The 27,384-nt window shown below is 35.3% G+C and overlaps 1 protein-coding gene across 1 annotated transcript in view; it reads right to left on the reverse strand.

Moving 5' to 3' along the window:
* The window catches only part of LOC145671651 (putative ATP-dependent RNA helicase TDRD12), a gene marked incomplete in the record, with an annotated part of 196,777 nt that overhangs the window by 92,077 nt on the left and 77,316 nt on the right, over positions 1 to 27,384 (reverse strand). Inside the window, 1 exon segment of the mRNA XM_081740852.1 lies at positions 22,188 to 23,629. Coding sequence (XP_081596978.1) covers positions 22,188 to 23,629 — 1,442 coding nt within the window.

Below are 27,384 nucleotides of genomic sequence, written 5' to 3' on the forward strand. Positions count from 1 at the left end.
TGCGAGTAGTATTCCTCAACAAAAATATACTCCAATACACAAATACAATACTTCTTATATTTTAACACATAAATTTCTTCTTTGTTCAGCAACTACTGTTAATGTATTAATACTATGAAATCAGAAAAATTCGAATATATATCAAGTACTGGTACTTGAGTAAACAAATACATAATACGAATTAATGTTATTACTGGCCTCTGGTTGCATTCAATTCAATTCATCCGTACAAAAACTAATTTTGTACAACAATAAACAAAAACATATAAGTTGTAAGGTTGATTTCAGGAGTTACATAAACGCAACCATGAGGTTATGCAGAATAAAAAAATAACTTCACTAAAAATGTTTAAGGCAATTAACAATCTAGCCATTTGGCACACATGATTAAATCTCCAGAAAGGAAGGCACTGTTTGCTAGGAACTCTAAAATTTCATACAATATGCGCAATTATCAATACGGAATGCCGAATTCAACAACATATCATCTGTACAAAGAAACATAAACAACAGAAACAAGCTTTTGCTGTTTCTACAAAAACGAAATTACGAATTATGGACTGCAATTCGACAGTCGAACTTCCTGAAATTGCACACTCAATACCATATAAGATATACTGTAGATCTATCTATCTACTGAATCCTTACATACAATTATTGTAACAACTGCCAACAAGTTTTCTAAGCTTTCGAATAAGTCAACTTACAGAGTAGCTTCGCATAGGTATGATTTAACTTAAGAGTTTAGAAAAAGTGGAACCACTTTTTCATTCCAATTACATATACGTTTGCTGTTTGATATTTTCATGCTGCCTTACTGCACTGACAAAAGATGTTTGACTACATTTCAAAACCTGAAAGAAAGTATGAGTGAGTCAGGATGATACCCTGCTTTCGAAGTATTTCTAATATACGGTACGCTTTAAGCATCCTTTTAAATCAATCAATAATTTTGTGTTAGGTGTTATAAGTACAAGAAATTACGAAATCGGATTATTTTAATATCAACTGCTTGTTTGAACGAAGTGATTACGATCGAAACTATTTTATTAGTGGGTCATTAAAAATAATGAAAAGCTTCATATTAATTTCTGAAACAAAATATTAATGTTAAATTAAAAAGAAAAGAAAAGAAGAATTATTTTTTCCGTAAACTTGTGATTTAACAAGAAAAACAGACAACTCACAATAGATATCTACTACAGAATCCGAGTAACAAATATTTTATATCCCTTTTGGGATTTCCAGTTTTTGAGGTAAATTTTAGCCTTTCAGTCAAAGAGCTACTGCTTCCTTACTATTTGTCGTTTTTTTTTTGTTTTTTTTTTTTTTAATAAAGAATACAACATCCTTTCCAACGATACCACTCGCTTGTCCGTACTATACACCAAAAACAGGAAAATCGGGAGTTTTTTTCGAAAAAAAAAAATTTTTTTTCAAAATTTTTGCGCCCATCTGGCCCGGGCCTGAGTTCACGTAGGGATCTGATGATCTCTTGAAAAATACATTATGTACACAATGTGTGTGCAAAATTTCAATCTGATATGTTGAAAACAAAAGGCAGAAAAAAAAAATGAAAATCTGAAGGTGATCCATTATATATTATAAAAATTTCTTACATTACTATTTGGCCTAGGGTCATAGTTCGAACATAATTTTCTTCAGTATTACGCGCCCATTTCAACGGTACTACTCACATGTCCGTATCATACACCTGAACCCAGAAATTCAGGAAAAACCAATTTTTTTTTCTGAAAAAATCATCCTCTCGGAACATTTGCGCCCCACGGGCCCGGGTTCACGTAGAGATCTCAACAAAATTATCAGAAATACCCAAAGGTGCACACAATCCGTATGCAGAATTTCAATCTGGTGTCTTGAAAACTAAGAGCGGGAAAATTTTTGAAACTTGCCTTAAGAAAAAAAAGCACAGGTCACGTCCCTCCGCCCCCACTTGGCGCCGCCAAGTTGACCATCCGGTTCCAAAACACATCTGAGGTATTCCTTGGTCCATGGTTGACTTGACACAAAAAAACGGATTCAATGTGTGTTTTATAAGCTTAACAAGCGTTTAAACACAACACTACTCCATGGTACATATTCGTACCAAAAATCCCAAAATGGATATTGGTCGTTAGGAAGAAACTATTAACACGATAATTAAATACTATTTTTCAAAATCACAAGCAATAATACTGTACAATACATACACACTAGTTTCTAATCAAAGTATTCCTGGCAAATGAACGTAATTCGAATGCACCATGTTACAAGAAGAAGCGTGGATCTATATTATTACTACTTGTTATAATCACGTGTTATCGTTAACATTGTTTGCACCGAGGAAGGTTTTAGAAGAATATCTACTATTAAAATGGGATACAAACTTAAAGAAAGATTGAGATCGTTATTCGAGACATAGAACTGCACGTTAATGCTTATGTTTACTCACACGTCTCATCATTAGACTTCGGATTTTTGCATATTTGCATGTTTTCTTCCTGATGTGATATTGATATGCTCTTTAAACAGAAATTCGTTTCAGGTGTTTTGGAGTAAAATAGCAGAGTTTAATAGTGCATATATGTGCATATTTTGGAGGTTAGTGCATGTTTATGTTGTTAATGCATATAAATGCATATTTAAAGAAATAACCAAATTGAAAATTTTTAACGTCCAACAACTTTCCTCAAAAATGGAATTTCAAGTTTCTAATATAGACTCGATATTGAAAGGGTTCATTGTTGTTGGTTTAGAATATCTTCCAAGGTCATGTGAAAGGAGAATAAGAAAGGGGTGAGTGATTCATCCTCCCGGAAATGATGCATGACTGTCACTTTTTTGGAAGAAGATATAAATAACAGTGTCAAATCGCCTACAATAAAATTTCCACGTCACCCATGTCGTAAATTGTGTGGTCCTGTGACAATATACGAATACCAAAAGAAAAATATTTTCATTTAGTTGTAGCGCGACATCTTCAAATTTGAATTTTAACTACCTCAGAATTTTGTCCCATTTTTGTTCACTCAAGAAAAAAAAAACTGTACCATACAAATAAACGATAAAGGACCATTTCAAAATTTCGGCGACATCAATTGCCTGTAGTGCGACATCCTCGAATTTTAACTAGCTCAGAATTTTGTCCAATTTTTGTCCATTTTTGTCCACCCCAAGAAAAATAATGGTACCATTCTAATACACGAGGAAGGGCCATTTCAAAATTTCGGCCACTTCGATCACCTGTAGTGCGAGATCTTTAAATTCAAATTTTAATTAACTCAGAATTGTGTCGAATTTTTGAACATTTTTGTACCACGAAGAATAAATTCTGTGCCATTGAAATAAACCAGGGACGGTCATTTAAAAATTTGGCCACTTGGATCATCTGTAGTGACACATTTTCAATTTGAATTTCAACTATGTTGGTGGTACAAAAATCTACAAAAAATAGGAAAAATTCAAAGCTAGTTAGAATTCAAATTTAAATATGTCACACTGCTGGTGACCGAAGTGGCCAAAATTTTGAAATGGCCCTTCTTTCTTAACTTGAATGGAACAAAATTTTTGATGGTACAAAAATGTATGGAAGTTGGACAAAATTCTGAGCTAATTTTCGAATTTGAAGATGTCGCTCAACTGGTAATCGAAGTGACCAATTTTTGAAATGACCCTCTCTCGTTTATTTTAATGGTACAAATCGTTTTGTTTGTGGAACATAAATGCTCAAAAATCGAAACAAAATTTTAAGCTTGTTAAAATTCGAACTTGAAGATGTCGCATTACAGGTGATCGAAGTGGACAAATTTTGAAATGCCTTCCCCCCTCGTTTTTAGAATGGAACAACATTTTTTCTTGGGTGGACAAAAATGGACGTAAATTGTTGAAAATTCTGAGTTAGTTAAAATTTGAACTTGAAGGTGTCACACTAGGTGATCAAAGTGGCCGAAATTTTGAAATGGCCCTCTTCTTAATTTGAATAATACAATTTTTTTTCTTTTGTGGACAAAAATTGGACAAAGATGTCGCACTACAACTAAATGGGCCAGAAAAATCTTTTAGAAGTTATCTTTTGAAACAATGGATTGAAGTTGAGAGACGTTAACAATTCAAGAAGAAAATATATTTTGCAAACTGTATGCTAAACAAATAATATTTTCAAAGTAAGGCCATTTTCAGAAGACGACATTTCTATTTTGTTCGATAGCAAAAGCTCAAACTTCAACAGCACTCTATTTTTTTTTCGCCTTCTTATATTTTCAAGCAGTTTCAAGTCTAGTAAGAAGTTTATACAACTGTGTGTGTGTGTGTGTGTGTGTGTGTTCTCATATTCGACAGAGTTCATTCCAAAGAAACCGTTGAAAAATGTATTTCGGGAAGGAATGAACAACCCTTTTTTTTAAATTAACTCTAAATTGATTAAAATATTCGATTTACAAAACCTAAAACTTGTTACAGCAGTTACTTTTTGATATGAGACAAGTTCTTACGCTTTTCTTTAAGGAGTTTATGAGAGTATTTAAGTATAAGTTTGTGCTGCTTTGATACGTACCTCGGTTTCTCGAAAGGTAACTTTCCTATTAACAAGTAACACTTCCGAAGTGTACACTCCAATTCTGATAAAATTTGGCAGGTAGATACTACACATAAAATAATCGAATACGTGTTTTTTATTTTCTGCGGAAAAGCGGTTTTAGGGGGGCAAAAGCCCCCACCCAAAATTTTGAAAGTTGACACCCGAAAGGCAAGAAGAAGTAAACCGAAGTGAATGAAATTGTGCACAGATATTGCAAACGTAAAATGAGGGAATACGTGTTTCGTATTCACCTGAAAATAAATAAAGAAAGAAAGAAAGAAAAAAAAAAGAGTGGACCGAGGCGTTGAGTGGCGGAAGGAGTACACCGATGCGAATTAAATTGTATGTAGATACTGGATATGTAAAATGTGGTCTTTCGTGTTTCACAAGTGCCTCCATCCGACTTCTTCAAATTTGGCAGATCAACTACAAGCACAAACAGTATAGCGTATTTTGTAGTATTTCAGGAGGCACCTTTAACCCTTACAATGTTTTTCCGCATAAACAAAAACACGTGTCGATTTATTTTCAGTTTGCTGTTGATGTGCCAAATTTGAAGCAAAACGGATAGGACACTTGAGAAACACGAAAGGCCTTATTTTACATAGGGTCTATATAATATCTACACATAATTTAATTTTCTTTGGTCCACTCCTTCCTGCGCTATTACGCTAATATTTCCTTTTTTTTTTCGGATGGGGCCTAGGCCCCAACACTGTTTTTCCGCACAAATTAAAACACGTTTCATTTATTGTTTTGCGAATTGTCCCTTTACGAAGTTTCGTTGCACTTCTCCATATTCTTTAGGAACTTCTGACGTATGCTTATTTGCACTTTTGATATTTCGTAATCAACGGTTTAGAAGGTCCGTGCCTCACTCAACCACTTTTTTCCAGGAAAATACGAAACCCAATTATCTCATTTTAAGTCTACAATATCTGTGCACAATGTCTTTCAATTCGGTGCACTTCTCCTTGCCTTTTGGGGCTCAAGTTTCAAAACTTTGAGTGGGGGAGTTTCAAAACTTTTGCCCCCTAAAACCGTTTTTACGCAGAAAATAAAAAAAAAAACCTTATTCGTTTATTTTTTGCGTATTGTCCCTACACAATATGTCGTTCCAATTCATGTCCTTTAACAGGGTGTCTACTAAAATTCCAAAATGAAATTTCGTGACATTTTCGTACCTTTTCTTTACCAAATTACAAAATTTCTTAACATTTTCAAGAGCGAATTTGGGTGTGAATTAGGCCGAATTTTCATCCATGCGATAGAAACGTACTTTGCTTGCGATTTGGTAGCGTCTAAAGCCGACCATAAACATTTTTAGTGGTGAATTTTGGAGTTGTATGTTTTATGGAACAAAATTTTCCAATCTGTACTTACATTTGTACAGTTAAAAGAAATCGTGACCCAAAAGCTAAATTTCGTGACTTTCATGACCGTTTTCTGATTTCGTGACTTTTTCGTGACCGATAGACACCTTGTTTAAGCACTTCTGACATACTGATATTAGCATTTTTGATATTTCACGATCAAAGTTTTGGAGGAGTCTGTATCCCACCTAAACTGTTTACTTTTTTTTTTCCAGGAAAATAAGAAATCCGTATTCCCTTTATTTTAGGTCTACAATATCTGTGCACAATTTCATTCACTTCGGTTCACTTCCTCTGGCCTCACGGCCTCAAATTTCAAAATTTTGGGTAAGGGCTTTTGCCCCATAAAACCGTTTTTTCGAAGAAAATTAAAAACCCGTATGTGTTTATTTTTTTGCGTATTGCTCATACACAAAGTTTCGTTGCAATTCTTCATGTCCTTTACACACATCTGAGATACTGTTACTAGCACTTTTGATATTTCGTGATCAAAGTTTTGGAGGGGTCCGTGCCCACACAAGTTTTTTTTTTTTTTTTTTTTTCAGGAAAATACGAAACACGTATTCCCTAATTTTATGTCTATAATATGTGTGTACAATTTCGTTGATTTCGGGTCACATGCTTTTGTTTTCCGGGGTCAACTTTCAAAATTTTGGGTGGGAGCTTTTGCCCCTTAAAACAGTTTTTGTGCAGAAAATAAAAAAACCGTATTCGTTTATTTTTTGCTTATTGTTCATACACAAATTTTCTGACATACTGTTACTAGCACTTTTGAAATTTCGTGATCAAAGTTTGAAGGGTCCGTGCCCCACCCAACCGTTTTTTCCAGGAAAATACGAAACACGTAATCTCTCATTTTTTATGTCTATAATATGTGTGTACAATTTCGTTGTCTTCGGTTCACTTGTTTTTGGCTTTCGGACGTCAACTTTCAAAATTTTGGGTGGGGGCTTTTGCCCCCTAAAACTGTTTTTCCGCAGGAAAAAAAAAAAACACGTATTCGTTAATTTCATGTGTAGTATCTACCTGCCAAATTTTATCAAAATCGGAGGGTTACACTTCGGAAGTGTTACTTGTAAGTCTTCTTTATGTTTTCGATAACTTTACCTTCTTCCCATTCATGCTTGTCTCGCTCAAATCACTTTATTCAATTTAAAGTACCAATATTATACACTGTAAATTATTGCTGTTTGAAACGGACAATATTACGCTAGAATAAAATATTCTAGGATTTACATATAATTGGATACAAAAAGTAATTTCAAGTGAATTTATTTTCTTGTAAACAAGAACATAAGGTTTTTGAATACAGGCTTTTAATACAGTAGCAACTGCCTTCAACAGACTCCTTATTAAACGGAAATATTTCACAGTCCCGTGAATTTAAAGCTAAAAAATTTGTTAAATTCTCTTGATTAGGCAGAACCTGTGTTGCGAACAATGAATGTTAATGTATACTTTTTAACAGAAATTTTCAAGTTCCGGAATGCAGCGTTTAGAAAAATTTTAGACATATTGTGAGAGGTTAGGTATAAGAACTACGTTGTCTGTAAAGGCCTTCGTTTACTTGTTACCCTACAAATTTAACCTTTAGTCCACTGCCATGTAAGCCCTAGGTTTTGAACGAAGTGCATTTACATATTCTCTTTTTCACGAAGCTTTGCAGCCCTTGTAAACAATGCAGACTACAGTGTGTCAAGTTGCCAACTAACAGACTAAAAAGTTTATAGAAAACCTCGAGCTAACAAGTTAAGAAACAAACCAAAGAGCGGAAGATTGAAAATGAAATGGCATGGACTTCTGATTCATTTTCTTTCTCCTGAATCTTTGAAGTAGCATATAAATATAGACACAGAACACTAGGAAGCATGGCTACCCACAGTGGGGAAGGGGGAAAGGGGATGTTGCCTCTCTTTGTATTAAAAGGTTTTTGGAAGTGCATGTCAAGACATACTAATTTGCTTACTTAAATGTTTTAACACTTAATATATTCATATTAAATACTATAGTATCTGGTATTATAGATTATTTACTGTAGTTAAAAAGCATACGCGCGTAAATAACAGTTGTTTTACTTGATGTATTATGTGCCCTCGTGTATCAAAATATTGTGTATTCGCGACTGAGTTTGTGTGTCGGTCTTTTGTCCTCCCCTGGAATCGGTATTTTACCCCCTTGAAAAAGTCCTGCGGATGTCCATGCCTGGAAGCCGAGCTGAACAATCTCTTAAATTTTCCCTGTAACTGCAATCGTGGTTGACGATAAATCCTCGTCCTTTGATATCAGGGAGTTCGCATTAATGGTTTAAAATATTCAATCTATCACTACTAAATTTTATTTAGCCTGCCCATAGCGTCAAGGGATAACATGGAAAATTAGAATCAGAGCTATTGGATCTTACTATGTTCTCTAGTCTCTGTTGTCTTACTATGTTTATTAGCTTGACTAGCAGATCTACTAAAACATATGCTCTTTACTCCTGTCCATTTCAAGACTGTTTCGGATCACACGTAACTCTCAAGTAGAGGCAAGAGAACATGTGGATCAAATAATTGTTCATTAAAAAAAGCGAAAGAGTTTATTTATTGAATATATTACAATTTTAGTATCCATTGAAGATTTTTTCAGATATTTTGTTACTCCTGAAAACGGACAATCATTCTTGCGACTCTTAAATGTTCATTTAACCCTTAACGTACTAAGCCTAACTCGTCAACGTTGTTTAGAAAGCTGGGGTCTTCTGGTGACCCCAAGTATTATTTTAATTTCTCAACATAGTATTGCAACTCAAATTATTATTGCTGTTTTTTTTTTATGTTTAAAAGCTTACCTAATTTAAATGAGCATTGTTGACATCAAATATTATGTTTACTTTAACAATATTCAGTTTTTCGTACAATTTTATACTTTTGTGTTCGTAAATCTGAAATACAAGTTTAACAATGGAGCTTTTACATTTTTAAGTATGTTTTTATTTTTTTGTATTTTTTTTAACGAACGCATCGATGATCTAATTATGTATTAGATAGTATATCCCAAACGGATGAAGGACACACATAAAAATCGAGAATAAATTGATTCTTATAGTTGCAGCAGTATCACCAAATATCACTCTCTGGGGTCCCTAGAGGGTATGTTAAGGGTTACACTTGATCGTTTCTTTTAATCGATATGCGAATTATAACCAGGGGTAAAAGTGGGGGAACGCGGGAGAACGCCATCCCCGACCTCGGAAAAATATGTACGGCGTCCCCCAATTCCTAAAAAATTAAAATGGGCAAGGATAGGCGGAGGGACGGCGTGACGTCATGCCGCTTGCTATCGTTCCCCTACCTTTTCAGATCCACTTTTACCCCTGATTATAACATACAGAATTAACATCAGACGTTACGATACTTCGAATCGGTGAAATAGCTTTTATCTTTCTTTCTTACTTATCTTTAAAATAATAGGCCTACAACTTTTTATATCCAATTATCCGAAGTACAATGTATTTAATATATTAAATAGAAATTTAGTACAAAGGCTCAGTTTTTCTTTTGGGTAACCTAATGGACATTTGCAGCCCAGTTAACTGAAACTGACTAAACAATCTGACTACGATTAAAAAAAAAAAAAAAAAAAAAAAACGAAATATAATCAGAAGTGAGCAACACTGACAATGAGCCAAATGACCATTACTCTTCCATAAGAAAATAGTGCCCAAGAAATTCCTCTTGTTCAACCTAGGTAGTAATTATTGTATTTTTAAATCACACTAAGAACATTTTAGTTTCAATTAAAAGCACATCTCTACATGTGGATTGATATCTTACACAAAAATATTAAATTTAACAAGAAAACAGCCACAACCACTGACAAATACGCAGAGCGCGCGCTATAGTTAATGATGGTCATGCAGGCAGGAAGGTTACCAGTGAAGGATTACACGCACGTGCAGAAGCAGAAATATTGCGGGAAACAGACGAAGCATTTTCTCCTGCACCAATCACTGAATACTCGTGCGCGGAGTGATACAAATTGAGGTACGCGGTTTGTTTTTGAAGGGTGCAAAGGTACGTGAAAAAACGAGTAGTTATTTTCAAATACCAATAACTCGTTCTCTAGCTGGTCTAGAGACGTGGAACAATTAGCGTAATATACACAATAGATCAACAGGGAAAATGAAATGATATCTTTTGACTTTTACGTCCCACGGCTATGCAGGTTAGGCTAAAGGAGACGGTGATGATTATTAATGAATGAAATGGTGGAATGGAGAAAGTGGGAGGAAACGGGAGAACCCCGAGGAAACCCATGCGCACACGGTGTTTGTCCACCACAAAGTTCATTTGGCGGGGGCTGAGATCGAACCTGGGACCCCAAGCACCAGAAGTGAACGCTCTACCACTGAGCCACCGCGGCCCCCAATAGATCAAAAGGGAGCCAACAGTAGAGAGAGGAGCACAGAAAAGAGCATAGCATCTACTTTTTGCCTTGGCCTATGAAACCGTATGTCGGTTTTTTTTTTTTTTTTCACTGTAAGTTTTGTGTGTATTAATTCGTAGCATAAATAAATGCTGTAATTGAATACGGCAGGCCTATGTACAACATTTTATCTGACTATGTCCATTGTATGTATGTGCCTTGTTTATTTTTTAAGCATAGATCTATCTCCGTTAACTAGAACATTTAACGGAAATTTTTGCGAGTCCTGTTCAATTTTGCTAGGCAGGTTTTATTATATGCTTTTAAGCCAGAAATGTTTATTTATTTCTGTGAGTATATTTATTTTTATTCACAGATACTTGGCACATTCTTTTTTATTTGTATATTTATATATATAAAAGGAGATGTATTTTAATTTCACATACTGACTGTGAGCTGTTTTTAACTCGAAGAAGCGAAATGTATTCAAGAAGCCTTGGACGCATGCGGAACTGAAAACATTAAAAGCGACCTTGCGTTTATCAATACTCATTTCACTTCAATTTCAAAGATCATAATGAAATTAGAAGAGCGATAATTAGGACTTTGCAGTGCATTTGAGATGTTTGATTCAATAACGAAACAGACGCCACCAAGACCAATCGGACAAGCATTTCTTAGAAACTCACATTCAATAGACGCGGAAAATCTCGGCCTAAAATTCTCTTTAATGTAAATAAAGTATTCCTGGGAACAATGTCGCACGAATTCCAGATTTATCACCAAGTAACATTGCTTTTTTAAAATACTGTTCCTTAACAACCCGTGACATGGAAGGAACTTTTCGATGTACAGTTATGTTTTAACCGACAAATGCAGGTTTTTGCAAGAAAACACCGGAAACTACACAGTTGTGTATTGTAGCACGAATGCATCATAGTTATACACCAAGTAGACATGTAGTTCAAGTAATACAACTTTTTTTTTTTTTTTTTTAAATCCTCATTTAACTTTAGCTTTTGAGTGGTGCATATTTACAGTTTTTAGTGCATATCTGCATATTTTCGTGATTTTTAGGGCATATTTGCATGCGTATTTTGCCGTTTTTTAGTGCATATTGATCCAAGTCTACTCATCATTATCAAATGGTTAACGTGTACACACAGTTCCAGGATCGACCCCAAACAGGAATATTAGTCTCCACTTTAGAAGGACGTTAAACTATGATCAAGTTATCACATTGTTTACTCTCTCAAGTTAGTATGTTTACCAACTATTTTTACGAAACAGGAAAATTACATGTTACGCTAGCTCATATACAAGTGTGATGGAACACAAGAACATACTTTTAATGTAAAATATGGGAGAAAATTACCAATTCTAGCAATGGTCCTCAACCTTAAAAAAAGAGTGATTCCCTAACCTTCATTTCGGAAACTGCTAATGCCCGCAATCAGAAAGAAAAGTGATGAAGAAACTCCATCTTTGTACTAAGATGCAAATAGTTCCTCACGAACAGCAGAATAATACTGCATTAAAAGTGAGTTCCGTTTCACAGCAGACTACTAAACTGTGGGAATTCAATATCCAAACCTGAAGTAGTACATCTATAACTACTGATTGCAATAGATTAATAGGATCAAAGGTAGAACCTGTTCCTCGGACGCTGAATTCAGATAAAAAGATCCATTACTCGCTATGCTTTACTATTTTTTTTTTCTATGGCGATAAAGGACAAAACCGGAAATCGTTAATTTGAACCACTTAGGACTGAATAGAAGGTTAAAGGGGGAGATAGAACCTACGCTTCGGAAGCTGAATGGATTGCAAAAATCTGCATACCGATTATCTATTACCGTTTTCACTCTACAGAAATCAGTATGGAAATCGAAGTAGTAGTAAAGTACAACCACTTCCGGTTTTGGCAGAATGTTACGAATTATGGTGGTACGTAATTTGATATTGAATCGATTGCAGAAAAATCGCTTATTGCTATATATTACCATTTTTGTTCTATAACGATAAATGTTGAAACCGGAAATGCTTAATTTGAACCACTTTCGGATTCAATGGAGGGTTAAGAGAAAAAAAGAAAAATACCCTTGCAAAGGTGAATTGATTGCAAAAAAAAAAAAAAAAAAAAATCCTTCTCGATATGTTACAAGTTTTTCCTCTACGAAAATCAGGATTAAAACCGGAATGGTATTATATTTCAACCACTTCTGGTTTTGGTAGAATGCTGCGGATTGTGATGGCATGTTCTCTTGACACTCTGCGTCGAGTGCAGAAAGCCGCTTGTCGCTTTGTTCCATGGCGAAATGTTGAAAGCGGAAATCGTTAATTTAAACCACTTTTAGTTTGAATACAGGGTTAATGGACAAGGCGGAAACTACTCTTGGGAAGCTGAATCAATTGAAAAAAAAAAAAAAAAAAAAAAAAAAAAAAAAAAAAAACAGCATCTCAACATCTAATATCGTCATTCTATGGAAACCAACATTGAAACTGGTTTTAGTTTTGATAATGTTACAAAATCTACTCTTGGGAAAGTGAGTCGATTGGAAAAACTGCATCTCGATATTTCTCACCATTTTTGTTCTGCGGAAATCAGTTATGAAACCGAGAGTAGTTGTAAATTTCAACCAGTTCCGGTTTTGGTAGAGTGTTGTAGGCTGTGATGATACGCTGTCTTGGGACACTGAATCGATTGCTCAAAACTGCTTGTCGCTACCTACTAAAATTTTTGTTCTACAGCACTACAGTGCCCGAGAATTATCCTGGCAGTGATGTAGACTTCGCTCTTGCTCAAATGCCATTCCACTGGTTATAGCAGACGCTTCGTTCAATTCAACGTCCAATCCCAGAAAAGAGAAAATGCGCGAACACAAATACCAACTTAAAAGCACGCTCCGTTCTCTACAACAGGAAAGCGAAAGGAAATGAACCGAAATGGGAGATTCGTTTTTGATAAATATACTTGTCCTGTTTGTATAACGATAACTGGAGTTCGAGGAGACATAAATGCTACATTTTTTTTTTTTTTTTTTTGCTTTTATATTTATATAACTTTCATGAAGAATATGGTTTATTTTATATTATAAGTATGTGGAAAATAATTTTAAATGATAGTCATTTATGTTTATTCTGTTCTAACAACAATCAGATTTCAACATGCTACAAACTTTCGTTCTATTGAAGATAGACACAAATATGCAGTGGACGAAATGGGAAGGGAAGTCCAAAGTTTATTTTAAAGAAACTCGCATCTCTTTACCTATCACGGCCCTTGAGTTAGAGGATAATAACGTGTTTTTTGGTCGCGGAAACAGAGCGTGGGGGATAGTGAATGTAGCTTCGAAAAATATAACATTTACCAATAAGACATAAGAACAGCACTTCCAGGAAAAAGAAACAAATTAAAAAACAAAAGCGAAATGAAATGAACTGAAAAGCGCGTGTTTTCTTTCTGTAGGGCTGTACAGTCTGTGGTGACTGGTGAAAGTTGTCAATCCTTTGTTTTATTCTCGTTCTCGAAATTTTGTGTATAAGAATGGGTGATAGTACCTTAAAGAAGGGCAAGCCGATGCATTGTGATGCAGGAAACATTGTTTTTAATGTTTACAACTTTTCTTGCAGCAAATAATAATAAATCTGACAGTGTTCATGAAACCTCCCGAGCAACATGTGTTAGTGAGAGATCCGTGTGACGAATTGTGAAAGAGAAGGAGTAAAGTCTGGACAACCCGTCGTAACACCCTGTAAAGCAAGGCCAAATACACAGAAAAGACAAACAAATTTAGATTCTTTCGATGAAGTAGTAGTTCGTAGAACAATTCACAATCTCTATGCTGAAGCCATTGTCGCCACCTTAAATAAATTATTGTGCGAACTTAAAAAAAGCATTGACTTCAAAGGTTCTGAGTGGGCATTATAACATATACTGCACAAGTTGGGATTTAGGTTTAAAAAAAAAAATCTATTGGAAATAGAAAACTGCTTCTTGAAAGGAAATATATTGTCTTTTGACGACATAAATATAGGGTCTAATCTTATTTTTTCTCCACATATGCTAGTATTATTTAAATACATTATTATCTAAATTCTCTCTAGTTTGCTACCAGCATTATTTTAAACTGTAGTTACGAACGTGACGTGCGAAGCGTTCAGTGCGCCATCTAAGCACTATTTGTGAATAGCGTAAGTTGCTAGCCTTGCAACTGAGAGCGTTGACGTCACTGCCAAGATAGTTCTCGTCGACTGTAAGTGTTGAAACCGGAAATGGCTAATTTGAAACACTTCCAGTTTGACAGAGAGATTAATGAAGATGGAACCTATTCTTGAGACAATGAATCGACTGCAGGACAACGCATCTCGGTATCTCTTACCGTCTTTGTTCTTTGGTAATAAATATTGGAACTTGACGGTGTTAAATTTGAACCACTTCCTGTTTTGATAGTGTGTTCGGGATAGTCATATTACGTTGCCTTGAGATGCTGAATCATTTGCAAGAAACCGTTTCTCGCTGTATGTTACCATTTTACTTCCATAGGGATAAATGTTTAAACCGGAAATAACTAATTTGAACCACTTCCGCTTCTAATACAGAGTTAACGGAGAATATGGAACCCAATTGTTGAGAGGCTGAATCATTTGCAAAAAACCGGATCTCTATATCTTTTACCGTTTTTGTTCTGATACCTGTCGACATGGACGGACAAAGCTGTGCTATTACTTCCGACATTTATGCATAGCATAGTTTAAAAGTTTAAAAGAAGAAATTTAACAATGTGAACGCAATACTACTTTATTCTAATTATGTGAAGGAGTTCGAATACAATAACCCTTTGTTCGTTATTTCATGTTATTTATGTCACTAATTTCTTTTCTGAGAAGAACATGAAATCTGGTGGGGCTTGACTGATCGATATACATGCTCACAACTGTCTGCGAATAGAATTATGCAATTACAAGATCAATAATGAGGCTGTAATTAGGGGAGAGAGAGAGAAAGAAAGAAAGAAAGAAAGAAAGAAAGAGAGAGAGAGAGAAAGAAAGAAAGAAAAAGAGAGAGAGAGAGAGAGAGAGAGAGAAAAAAAAAGAATCACAGCCCTCTCATAGGTGAAATTATTTTCTCTATTACGATTATTTGTTGTGTTGCAGTAAAAAATTGAAGGAAAAATAAAACGCACTACAATCGAATGTACAAGAACCTCTTGTGGAAAGTGAGAACTATTTACAATATGCATCAACTAACAAATGAACCTGAATGCATCCTGCACAGACGTTTAGCAGCAAGTTGACAGACTGTATGAACTCGTGAGTCGCATTTGGACCAAATTAGAGCGTGAGAATAAATACTGCTTCCACCGAAACTCGAACCTGGCCGTTCGGTTGGTAGGTAGACGATTTATTGGCTATACCACTGTGGAACTGAGAATATGGGTACAACGTGGAAACAAAACGCCAGTCGTAATAGTGTGTACGGTAAATCCTTACCGCGACCAAAACCGGTCTGAAAAGTTCGGTCAGATGTTTGTAAAATCTTACTTTTGCCCATTTTTTCCCGATTCTGAAGGTGCCATTAATCAGGAATTTGTTCAGAAGTAAAAGCAATCAATAAGGAATATTAACCGGAGGTGATGAGACATCTTTGTGAAGAAAAGACCGGATACTTGAAGAGAACAGTGGTGGATACTAAATTATAACAATGCATGCTACGGCTGCCTTTCAAAAATTGTCTCGAACAATACAGACCTTCAATCTCTTATACAATGAAAACCCAACAATAAGAAATACGTTGAAGACCAACGCCTTGGAAACTAGTCGTATGGAAAGTATTAAATTTATTTCACAACAGATCTTTTTACAATCTACAAAAGCCCACTTAAAAATAAACTAATGTTGCTTTGCGTCCTAGAAGAGAGCGATTTAACTGGAGATTTTCGTCGTCTTACACTTTACCAATTGCACTCTCCCTGGATTTTTTTTAAACGGAATTTTCTTCGAATGTACATTTATTTAATTGGAGAGGGATTAATTTACTCCCTCATTATTGGCTGATTTCAACCTCAAGTAGTAGAAATTGTAGGAAAGCCTTATAGATCATGCACATCATGTTCTATCAAAACTCAATATTCTTACGAAGGCTACCTGGAAAAAAATATAAGCCATATTGCAATAAAATCAAATAATTCTGGTGGAAGGTATAGAAGAAAAATATTTTGTTATATTATTTAAAAAAAGGAAGCTTATCTGCTGATCTTCGATTTGAAAAGCGATTATCAGAACACCTTACGAAAATATAGAATATGTTCTTCCAAAATCGTAGCGTAATACGTAGAATAATTTTTACGTAGTATATACTAGCAAATTACTTTGTATATTAACCTGCATGTGGTGTTTCCAAGGCTGAATCATAAGTCTTGAATTATTTCTATAACCCAAACAGCAGGCGCAGGTCTAGATGCCGTGATCGACCATACATACAAGGTGAAAATGGTCAAAGAGGCAGTATGGCAAGCGGACTATTTACCACGGAGTCCGTCACTCCGTCAGTATCTAGTTAGTTTAACAGGCGTGTTCAAATTATTAGACTCAACATTCAGTTTCTGAATATTTTATTGTTCTTATAATATTACGTCAGAAAACGCGTTTGAAGTTAGTCCAAATTACTGTTCTGTAACTCTGTTCTAATTTCTTGTGGTCATGGCACATGCTCTTCGTGTGTGTATCTAAATTGGAAACAAAAAATGAAATGGAATACTTACAAGAAAATAATCTCTCACACAAAGATTACTATTTCGTATGAAATCCGTTATTCTTTATTAAGTCTTTTATCCTTTGTGGCATACTATATACGAGTTTAGCACATTTTGAGTTCAATTCAGCATCATGATACCACAAATTGTTGATCTCCTCGATCAATTGATGTTAGGTTGTAATATGCTTCTTCTTTAGCTTTTTCTTCATGAAGCTCCAAAGGTTTTCAGTCGGGTTCATATCAGGACTATTGCCCGGCCACGGAAGAACACTAATTTCGTTGTTCTCGAAGAATTTTGTCACAGTTTTGCCCCGTTGGCATCGGGCTCCATCATGCATAAAGATGAAGTGTGCGTCATCAAACTAAGATTGCAGTCTGGAGAACCAGTTCTTCTTGAAGAACTTGTAGGTATTGGTCGTGCTTCATTGTTCCTTCTATTATATGCAGTTTCCCCGGCCCGAAGACAAACATCACACCCCAGACCATGACTGAAGTAGGATGATTCACTGTTTGTTGGAGCATTCCAACTTGAATTCCTCCCCAGGTCGACGTTGCATATATTGTGAACATTTATCAGACACAAAGACACATGATTCATCACTGAAACTCCTATTCTCCAATCATCAGCAATCCAATGTTCCAGGCCTCGTACCCATTCAAGGCGCTCCTTTGCCATGATTGGAGAAATTTTTGCTTTCTTTCTTGGCCTGAGTGCTTTTATTCCTTTAGCACAAAGAATCCTTCGAACGTTTTCAGGCCAATGTCTACACCATACTCAACTATTTTTATGCTTAAGTCTCTAGAAGTTGAGTTTCTGTTTCCCAGAGCCAATCTTTTTAGTTTTTTGATACCTTTTAGCAATAGCATTGGATTTCGCCCACACTTTCCAAGCCTATTTTGCTGATACATTTGCTTCTTGCTCATCGCAACGAAGAGTTTACTCAGATTTTTGCCCTACCCCTACTCTAATAGCAATTTGTCGTTGTGAATAACTTCCTTCCGCCAAAAGTGTTTTGACAACTTCCACTTTAAGCGAAGAAAGGTCTCTGACTTTTCAAATTATGCCGCGATTACAGGACTTCATAGAATAAAAGATTAATTCAGAAAACACGTCAAGATCACTTTGAACTGGTCCATTCGAACTGTTGAACGCTTTGAATGTCGTAACGGCTTACGACTGCAACCACAATACTTCAGATTGTAACTTGTTGATACAAACCACAATAGCTGTCTACAACTGAAATACCACTTTCAGAACTCCCTCCCCTGTACTAATGTCATCTGCTGTTCAGCGGTGATATCATTACTTCAAGTGTACAGTAAACAAATGAAGGATCCTATATTGGTGGTTTGAACCATTAAATTACATGTTCTAGAACTCCGAAATTAGGACTGCAACATCAATTTCGCATTTTTCGAGGATGAGTCTAATAATTTGAACACGTCTGTAATACGTATGATGATGAGTGCTCAATAATGTCTGATGCGTGAGTTCGAAATCGGGAATAACGCTAAAGCAGAAACATAAAACATTTGTCATGCGAAAGGGGAAGGGGCAATGAACCAAAGCAACTCGTTAGCTCCATAAATTTGGCGCAGTCTGAAAATTGTCGGAAGTCAGTCAAGGTCCGGCTGCCCCAAGGTAACAGAGTTGACCAGAGCTCAGGCATAGAGAAGAGTGGATGTGTATCGACAAATGCTGCAAAATCCGCATTGTGTGTGTTTCTGAAATGGACTGTCACATGCTATTAAAAGTGGGTATCTTCCCGGAATTCGAAATGGAAAAACCGTGGTTAAGTAATGGCCAACTTCCAGAACCAGTCTTCAAACGGGGGCGTTTCGAGCATAAAGTATGCCGTGTGTATGGTGGAACTACAAGAGGTAATTCACTTCGAGTTCGTTCCTAACTGTCATTCCATCAATGCCGATCTTTATTCTGAACAATTGGAGCAGATGTATACTGCACTACGCTAAAAATATCGTGTATTGGTGTACCGAAATCGTGTCCTGTTGCAACAGGATAATACAAAACCACACTCGACTCGGAAAACGCAACAAAAAATTCAGGAACTTCATGGCATCAAATTGACGTCACAGCCGACATATAGTCGTGGCCTTGCCCCTTCGGATTACATCTGTTTTGGTCTATGGTGCACTTCCTGAAATCACGATGCTTCAACAACTAGCAGGAGGCAGAAACAGTGATTGAGTTTTTTCCCCCTCCTCTCTAAGGACAAGACATGGTATCAAAGAACCGGCAGGAAGGTACTACAGACAGTCCAACACAAGAGGCCAAACTTTGAATACTAACGTGCTTTCATTGTACTGTAATAAATACAGGTATGTTGTGCACCGGAATATTTTGAAGGACTTAAGACTCATCCTTGAATCAGCTTATCCTTGAGGGATTGTTAAGTCCAAATATGGTTATTTCGGAAAATCGGGGGATGGTTTCTTGAAAATCGGAAAATTTTTACAAAAGATATAATGCAATAAACAGACGGGCTAAAGTACATACAAACGTTAATTGGGTGAACTAGTAAAAGCTCGCCATGCTAGTTTAAATAATGACCAAATGCAATATATATGTAAATATTCATAAGGGATTTTAAAAGAGCATTGATATTTAATTACTTAACTGTCACCTAAGATGAATATAAATCAATAATATATTAACTACCTCAATTTCAAAATATCCCAGCTACGGAAATTAGTAGATAAAATTAAACGGCAATCTACACGACAAAATACCTTTAGTACTCCTAAATGGATTTTGTTTTTAATACCTCCTGTTAATTACGTTTATTTTTATTCCATATTTTTCGTAACGTTCCTCACGTTTTCTAACATCGTATTTTCTTTTCAGATGCTGCAAGACGTGTCATATCGCTTACAAACTGTATTTACCTTTATCATTCTACCTCTTACCAAAATACTGTCATTATGCAGGCCCTTTATCAGTATCTCTTTTAGATTTGGCGACAGAACATCCGCGAATATAGGATGAAAATAAATGTTTAAAAAAAAAAAAAAAAATTAAATGAAACCTTTCAGTATTACGATCACGGTTATACTACGTAGCCAAAAAGAGGTAGTGATAGTGATGATAAATGAAATGATGCAATGAAGTGGGAGGAAACAGAAGAACCTCGAGAAAACCCACGTGCACGGTGTGTGTACGCCACAAAGCCCGCTTGACGCGAGCAGGCGAACCAGGGACCCCACATACCAGAGGTAAATGCTCTACTACTGAGCCACTGTAGCCCATGTTAGAAAAACAAAAACAATAACGACTGAAGCAAAGAGTTCGGTATCAAACACAGAAGTTCAAGGGAAGAAAATACGAACAGGTTACTCGTTTTCGGTACTTGGGCATCAGTATTACTAAGGACATGGACTGCGACGGTGAAATAAAATAAAGGATAGAAATAATGAAAGAAACATCCAATTTTAGGCATTTCTACACCTAATTATAATTAGAAAGAGGAAAAGAAACTGAATCATGAAGGTCGTGATAGAAGGCACGGTAGGAGGAAACGGGAAGGGGAGAAAGAGAGCAGTTATAGACGGTAAACAGATAATTCTTACGTGAAGATGAAGAGATTAACTAACGACTGTGATGCACAGAAAGCTTTCAGTTTGCGGCAAGTGTCCTGTCAGTAATGACATAATAATAATAATAATAATATAGTTACATAATGCGGTACGTGGTACCTATCAGATACATTATGGGATTATAAGGTACTTAAGTGATCTTTCATTTATTTTCCAATATTTAACCTATCTAATGAAGGAACCCAGTTCGACTTGAAGCAAGCATGTCCAAAATTGCGGGAAAAAAATTAAAAACAGGGCTGCTGGAAAAGTTTCTGCAAATTGCTACTAGTACTGGCACTAGTGTTCCGCTATTATAAAATTCGAAAGAATAGACATTTCCATGTTTAAATTATATTGTTCTGTTTGTTGAAGCCTACTGGTTTATTTTTTCACAGCAATATGAAGAAATACCTCAGAAACTGCTGTTTGGAACACGTCAACAGCTGCTTCAGGCGACACAATTCGCTCACTACGTATCTTATTTTTCATGTCTATGGGAACAAAAAGGCTTTAGACGTTAAATTAGGTAGGCCAAATACGAACAATGAGTTTTAGTTCGATATTTTACCAGTCAAGATTAAAAATATCAAGTTTGGTGTGATAAGTGGGAACTACCTTTGTGTACCGATTGGCATTACTCGGTGCGGACCAGGGGTATGTATGTAACTATCAAAAAGGTGATCCGCATTCAATCCCGATTTCTGGACACTTTTCTTTAAATCTTTTCTTTCTTTGCTTTATTTTGACAGAGTCTTTTCACGTAAGTATAGCCCCACATGGCATGGTATGTTACGATTTAGCATTTGCCGTCACCATGTTCTAATGTATCAATGAAAACTGAAATGTATATCAATTTTGAAAAGCGAATCCTAAAATTTCCTTTGAAAAACGAAAACAATTTTTAGAAATTCGACTTTCGAGTTTCGAGTTTCCTTATAAAATTCTTCATTTTTCTCAGCAACTTTCGAATGACTGGACCAAATATAATTGAATTTACTTCAAGACACTGAATGTTCAATTTTAACTGACTAATACATACAAAAATTGTTGAAAAAAAAAAAAAAAAATCAGAGGAATACTTTAGTACCTGATTTTTTATCTCAAAAAGTAAAGATTATAGTCTACATAAGAAATTTTTATTATCATCTTACGGTGAATATTTCAAAGCCATTGACACATACTGTTAATAAAGCTTAGTGAATAATTCTTATAAAAATCTTACTCTAATCTACAAATACCTTAACCATACCATGGACTTAATTTCTGTTTACATCATTTTCTTAAATTATTTTCCCTGCACATAATATCACAGAACACAATGATAAAAAGTTGCATATACTCCAATCCGGATATCATAGATTAGTATCTCTCCTTAGAAGCGAACTTCCGGTAATTATACAAGAAAGAATATAGTAAATAGATAAAATAAATACATAAATAAAACTGAACAAAATATAATAAAAAACTAAAACATTACCTGTTGTTTTTCTGCCTTTCACCATGCAAGTCTGGATCACTGTCGCTGGGTGCTGATGATGAGTTGCTTAAACTTTTAATTGCACACTGTGGGAGTCTACTTCTTGTCACAGGTAATATGGCGGGATCACCAACACTCTCTTTGATATTACTAAGCATCGACTGATTTTGTTCCACCTGTTTTTTAGCAGCTTTTTGGATGATTTCACTACGTAATGTAGCTCCATCACGACCATCCACTGACGAATTACTAGACGTATTTAAATCCTCTCTACTGAACAACTTGACGTCTGGCTGAGGCGGTAATTGGTTTTGTGTATCTACTTTGAGGTTATTGTCATTTGGTGTGGATGAATTAGGCACTTGGAAAGACACATGGTTCGTCTCAGTTTTCTTTTTCCATATGGACGTGAGAATATTTAGATATTCAACAGTACGCGAATCACTTTTGATTCTGTCAGTTACTGTATTATTCTGTCCATGCACTGAAACTTTATCTACTACTTCACTATTGTTTGCAAACACGGTCTTTTCACTAATACTTGATACGGGAGCTACTATTTCTCCGTTCGTCGGCTTTTCATCTTCTTTTTCTACCACATGTTCCTTGATAGATGTTCTTTCCTTCTTGAGTGCTCCTGACCCATTCTGTTGGTAAGCTTTTCCTTTCACATTATTTTCACTCACAGATTTTGTCTTTACTGTATCTCTAACGGAATTTGTTTGTTGATATTTTCGTTTCGTTTCACACCGCATATTTTCTTCCGTTACCGCATTCTGTCTTTCTGTGTGCGGTCTATTAAGATGCTTATTTTTGGAATCACTGTCACTTCCATCAACACTAGTCTGTGACGAGAAAGCCGTTGATAAAGGTAGTCCTGCTGGGATATAAGGCACTTTTTTGTTGCAATTCAAATGGTTCACAAAAACTGAACTACTATTTACCTTTTTGCTGGTCTCTTCAGAACTGTAACGCTCTTTGTTTTCAACTGCATGTATGGCATGGGAAACCTTAGAATTAGAAGAACAAACAGAATCATCAACTGACTGCGATACCACGTTATTTGATATGGTGTTATTAGTATTAAGCGCATGAAGCGGCTTATTGTTATTCTCTGATGGTTTTGGAATTGACTGAATATTATTCATTCGTGTCAGCTGAAAGGCTTCAAGCAAACCCTGTCCTCTTCCCAAGCCTTTAGGTTTTCTATCGTTTAAAGTCTTCTCGTTTCGACATGTAGGATTGGAAATTTTCTCCGCGTTATTCGGGAATTTTTGGCTTGTTTCTTTTATCTGTAAGCTGCTAAAAGTTTCTCTAAGGAATTTTAGAGATTCTCCTCTTCCTAATGGTCGTCCATTGTCTTGCGTGGGACATTTTATTATTTCTGTCGTGACTCCTGAAGTCTTCCTATCTTCTTCATGAGTAGATTCAGCAGAGGATTCCTGTAACAAAATTAATATATTGAAAAATCCAGAAAAAACAAATAAGTTGCTACAAATATATAATTTTCCCTGATTAGAAAGACCATATAAAAATGTACGCAAGTGTAAATTAATGGCTACCATTCTTGTTTTACGATCAGGAGGCTCTGGATTCGAACCAACGGAAGGGCAATCGAATTCCTCTTTTTCCAAGGCATTCCACTCAGTTTAACCGAGTGAATACTTTTAAATATACTGTAGGCCTAGGCAGATTTCTTTCTGAGCTTTCATTATCATTATAAGTTACTACTGTGAAGTTCCTAATTTAAAATGCCTTGTATCAGAAATTACCTTAAAATTAAAGGATGTAAGTTAAAGAGTCAGCACCACAATAAATACGCGTTTTGGTTAGATTTTATTTTGAGAAATTCACATTCAATCCAGTAGTAAATACCTTTTCGCTCCACAGATGACTCTGTCCTCAGTGTGAAATCTTCACTCTGCTACAACCCCCACCCCACCGAAAGCATGCCACATTCCGTAAATCATAAATCAACAGACTAGGCATAACATGTTCTGAAGTCTTTTCTTCGTTCTGGGTAGGCCTTACAAGCTAAAATCTTCAGTGGATATGGAAGGGTCTAGTGTCCGTTTGTGTTTTCTTGGCTTACACAATGCAAAATATACTCAACAGCCACGAACTAAGTGCACGAGTAAAATAAGTGTATAAAAGATTATTTATCTTGATCATTACATCCTTGCTCTTCTCCATGTGTTCTAGTATATTATTCCAAGAATTTGTTTTTGATTTCCTCATCAATTTGTTTCTCTCTATAATTAACACTAATATTAGTTTCCTTATCTAGCTTTTTAGATATTTTTTTTCATTGTATTTCCTTGCTGCCAACTAGTTTTCTCTATTCAATGTTACAAGATTTATTTTAGTTTAACGTCCCATGATTATGTTCCGAGGCTAAGGAAGATTGACTGTAAGATATTGTCAAATATTCTTATAGCACGGTCACGTCCGCAATCAAAAAGTTTTTTTTTTTTTTGGGGGGGGGAGAAGTCATTAGGGATTCAAAACTGCTCTATTCAAATCTTGAATACGTGAATCATAATCTTCTACTATTACTACTACTACTACTAGAAGAAGAAGAATAGATATTTCAAAAGCGTGTAATAACCCATTATCCCTTACGTTTATGAACTTAGGCTAAGGAAACTATGATGATGAGATGGAGAAAGTGGGAAGAAACGGGAGGACTCCGAAATAACCTACGTACACGGTGTTTGTCCACCACGAAGTTCACTTGGCGTGAGCTGGAATTGAATTGGGAACACTACGCACCAGAAGTGAGCGCTCTACCACTGAGGTACAGCGGCCTCCGTTATTGAATAAATGAAATTCTATTTATTGAAGTACATTGTAGGAAGTTCAGCTTATTAGTAGCGTAATGAAACTATTAATTTTCTTTAATTTGAAAGTTTTTTGTTTTCTTAATTTCTTCCACACCAAATATTATTAAACTGTTTCTTCCCGAACCTGGGAAAAGTAAGTGTGGGGGCTCTTAATACTACTAATGGGGAAAGATTAAATTAAGATTAGGTAAGCGTAATACCCTTTATTATTTAAATAATGATACCCGAGAAAAAGAAATTAAATAAAAGGTGCGAACCACTGCACTAAACTTTCTCGCTCCAATTTATTAAATTGTATAAAATCATGCTGTAATCTAGTAAAACATTTATTTATGACATACGAACAATTATCATGGAGGTCTTCGAAAAAACACCAAGACACTAAACTACTACTCGTAGATTTTTCAATTGAAATGATATGTGCCACATTATAGAGCTGTTAATGTGTTTATTTATATTACGAACTGGGTAATTTTTGAGACTATTTTTTTCGAGAATTCTTTCAAGAATATACTATACCACTCTTTTGGTTATTTAGAAAAAAAAAGACAAAAAGCTACATATAGGGTTGTTTATGAAATATAAACAAAACTGCTTGAACAGTTTTTGAGAAAAAAAAAAAAATACTCCCAAGAATATACTACCTCTTGGGGCTATCTTCAGAACAAACAGCTTACGCTAAATTATAGGGTTGTCAATGAAATATTTATTTTTTATGAAATGTGAACAAAATGCCCTTAATAGCTTTTGATAAAACTGTCTGAAAAAAGTCACCCCAAGAGTAGACTACCCATTGTCGTTTTTTTCTAGAAGAAAAACTTCAGGAGAATATTATAGGGTTGTTAATATTTATGAAATATAAACAAATTCGGGTGAGCAGTTGAGAAAATCCTCTGAATAAAAGTCACCCCATAAGTAAAATACTGCTTACGGATTTTCTCAGGAGACATGACTTACGTTATATTATAGGTTGTGAGAAAAATATATACGGTATTTATGAAATATAAACAAGATCGTCTGAAAAGTTTCTGAGAATATCATCCAAAAAATGAAAAAAAAAAAAAAAAAAAGTCACACGAGAATAAATTACCTTTCTTTAATGAAGGACTTATTTACAAAATATGAACAAAATCTGCGACATATTCGAGAAAATCGTCTGAAAAACACTCACCTCAATAGTAAACTACCCCTTGTGGATCTCTGAATGAGAAAACACTTACGACTTATGACACATTATTAATAAAATATATATTTACGAAAAACGCACAAAGTGGCCTTAGATGTTTCTGAAAAAGCTCGTTCGGGAAAAAGAAATCCTAAAAGTAAACCACACCTTGTGGATTTTTTCATGAAAAATGATTTACGCCGTATTATGGGGCTGTTAATGAAATATATTCTTATGAAATATAAACAAAAATCGTCTGAAGTGTTTTTGAGACAATGATTCGAAAAGAACTTACGTTCTAAGAGTAAACTACCCAATGTGGATTTTATCTAGAAAAAGAATTTATACTATGTTACAGAGTTTTTAACGATATATTGATTTATTAAATATAAACAAAATCGTTAGAGCCATTTTTAGAAAACAGCAAATTATCATTTTTCCCCATCAGTAAACTGCTCTTATTTTGGAGGACAGGAAATTCGAGAAACGCTAAAAACTCGAAGTTTAAGATTCAGTCTGGATACATTTAATGGTATGTCCTCTAGGCGCGTGTGCATATATCGAGACAAACGAACTGATTGACAGACATTATTTAAAAAAAAAAAAAAGCCATGAAATATGTAAGTCCATTGAAATATCTAATCCGATTATTTTCCTGACCCCAGACCACCTTCTCTTCGCTTGAAAGTAAAAATACAGAAATAAAGTAGTTTATAAAAGAATATCAGACGTACAAAGCGTACGTAAAAACTCAACTGCTATTTAGCCTATTTCACAAAAACTAATAGAAAAGAATTGTATAACCTTCTCAAAATTATGCATTGTTAATCACATAACTACACTGCATTACCATTATTTCTTCATAAAGTACCAATTTCTTCCAAATTTTACAAATCTGTGGACCCGTATTAGACAGTAGCATCAATTAAATCTAGCACTCAATTAATAGACTCATTACCTATTTTCTAGCATCTGATATTAGTAGGTATTTTTTTTCAACGCTGTCTTGAAAAAAGCGTTGGCTCAATGGTAGAACACTCATCTCGGGTGAGTGGGAGACCTGGAACTAACACCATATGCGTGGCTTTTTTGAGGGAATCTCTCGTTTGCCCCCTTACACACACACACACACACACACACACTGTGTTCATTCTACTGTTTCATTCGTTATCATCCTCACAGTCTCGCT

This window comes from Thermobia domestica, chromosome 2 (genome assembly GCF_964235325.1).
Source record: "Thermobia domestica chromosome 2, izTheDome1.hap1.1, whole genome shotgun sequence".
In the NCBI taxonomy this organism is placed as follows: Eukaryota; Metazoa; Arthropoda; class Insecta; order Zygentoma; family Lepismatidae; genus Thermobia; species Thermobia domestica.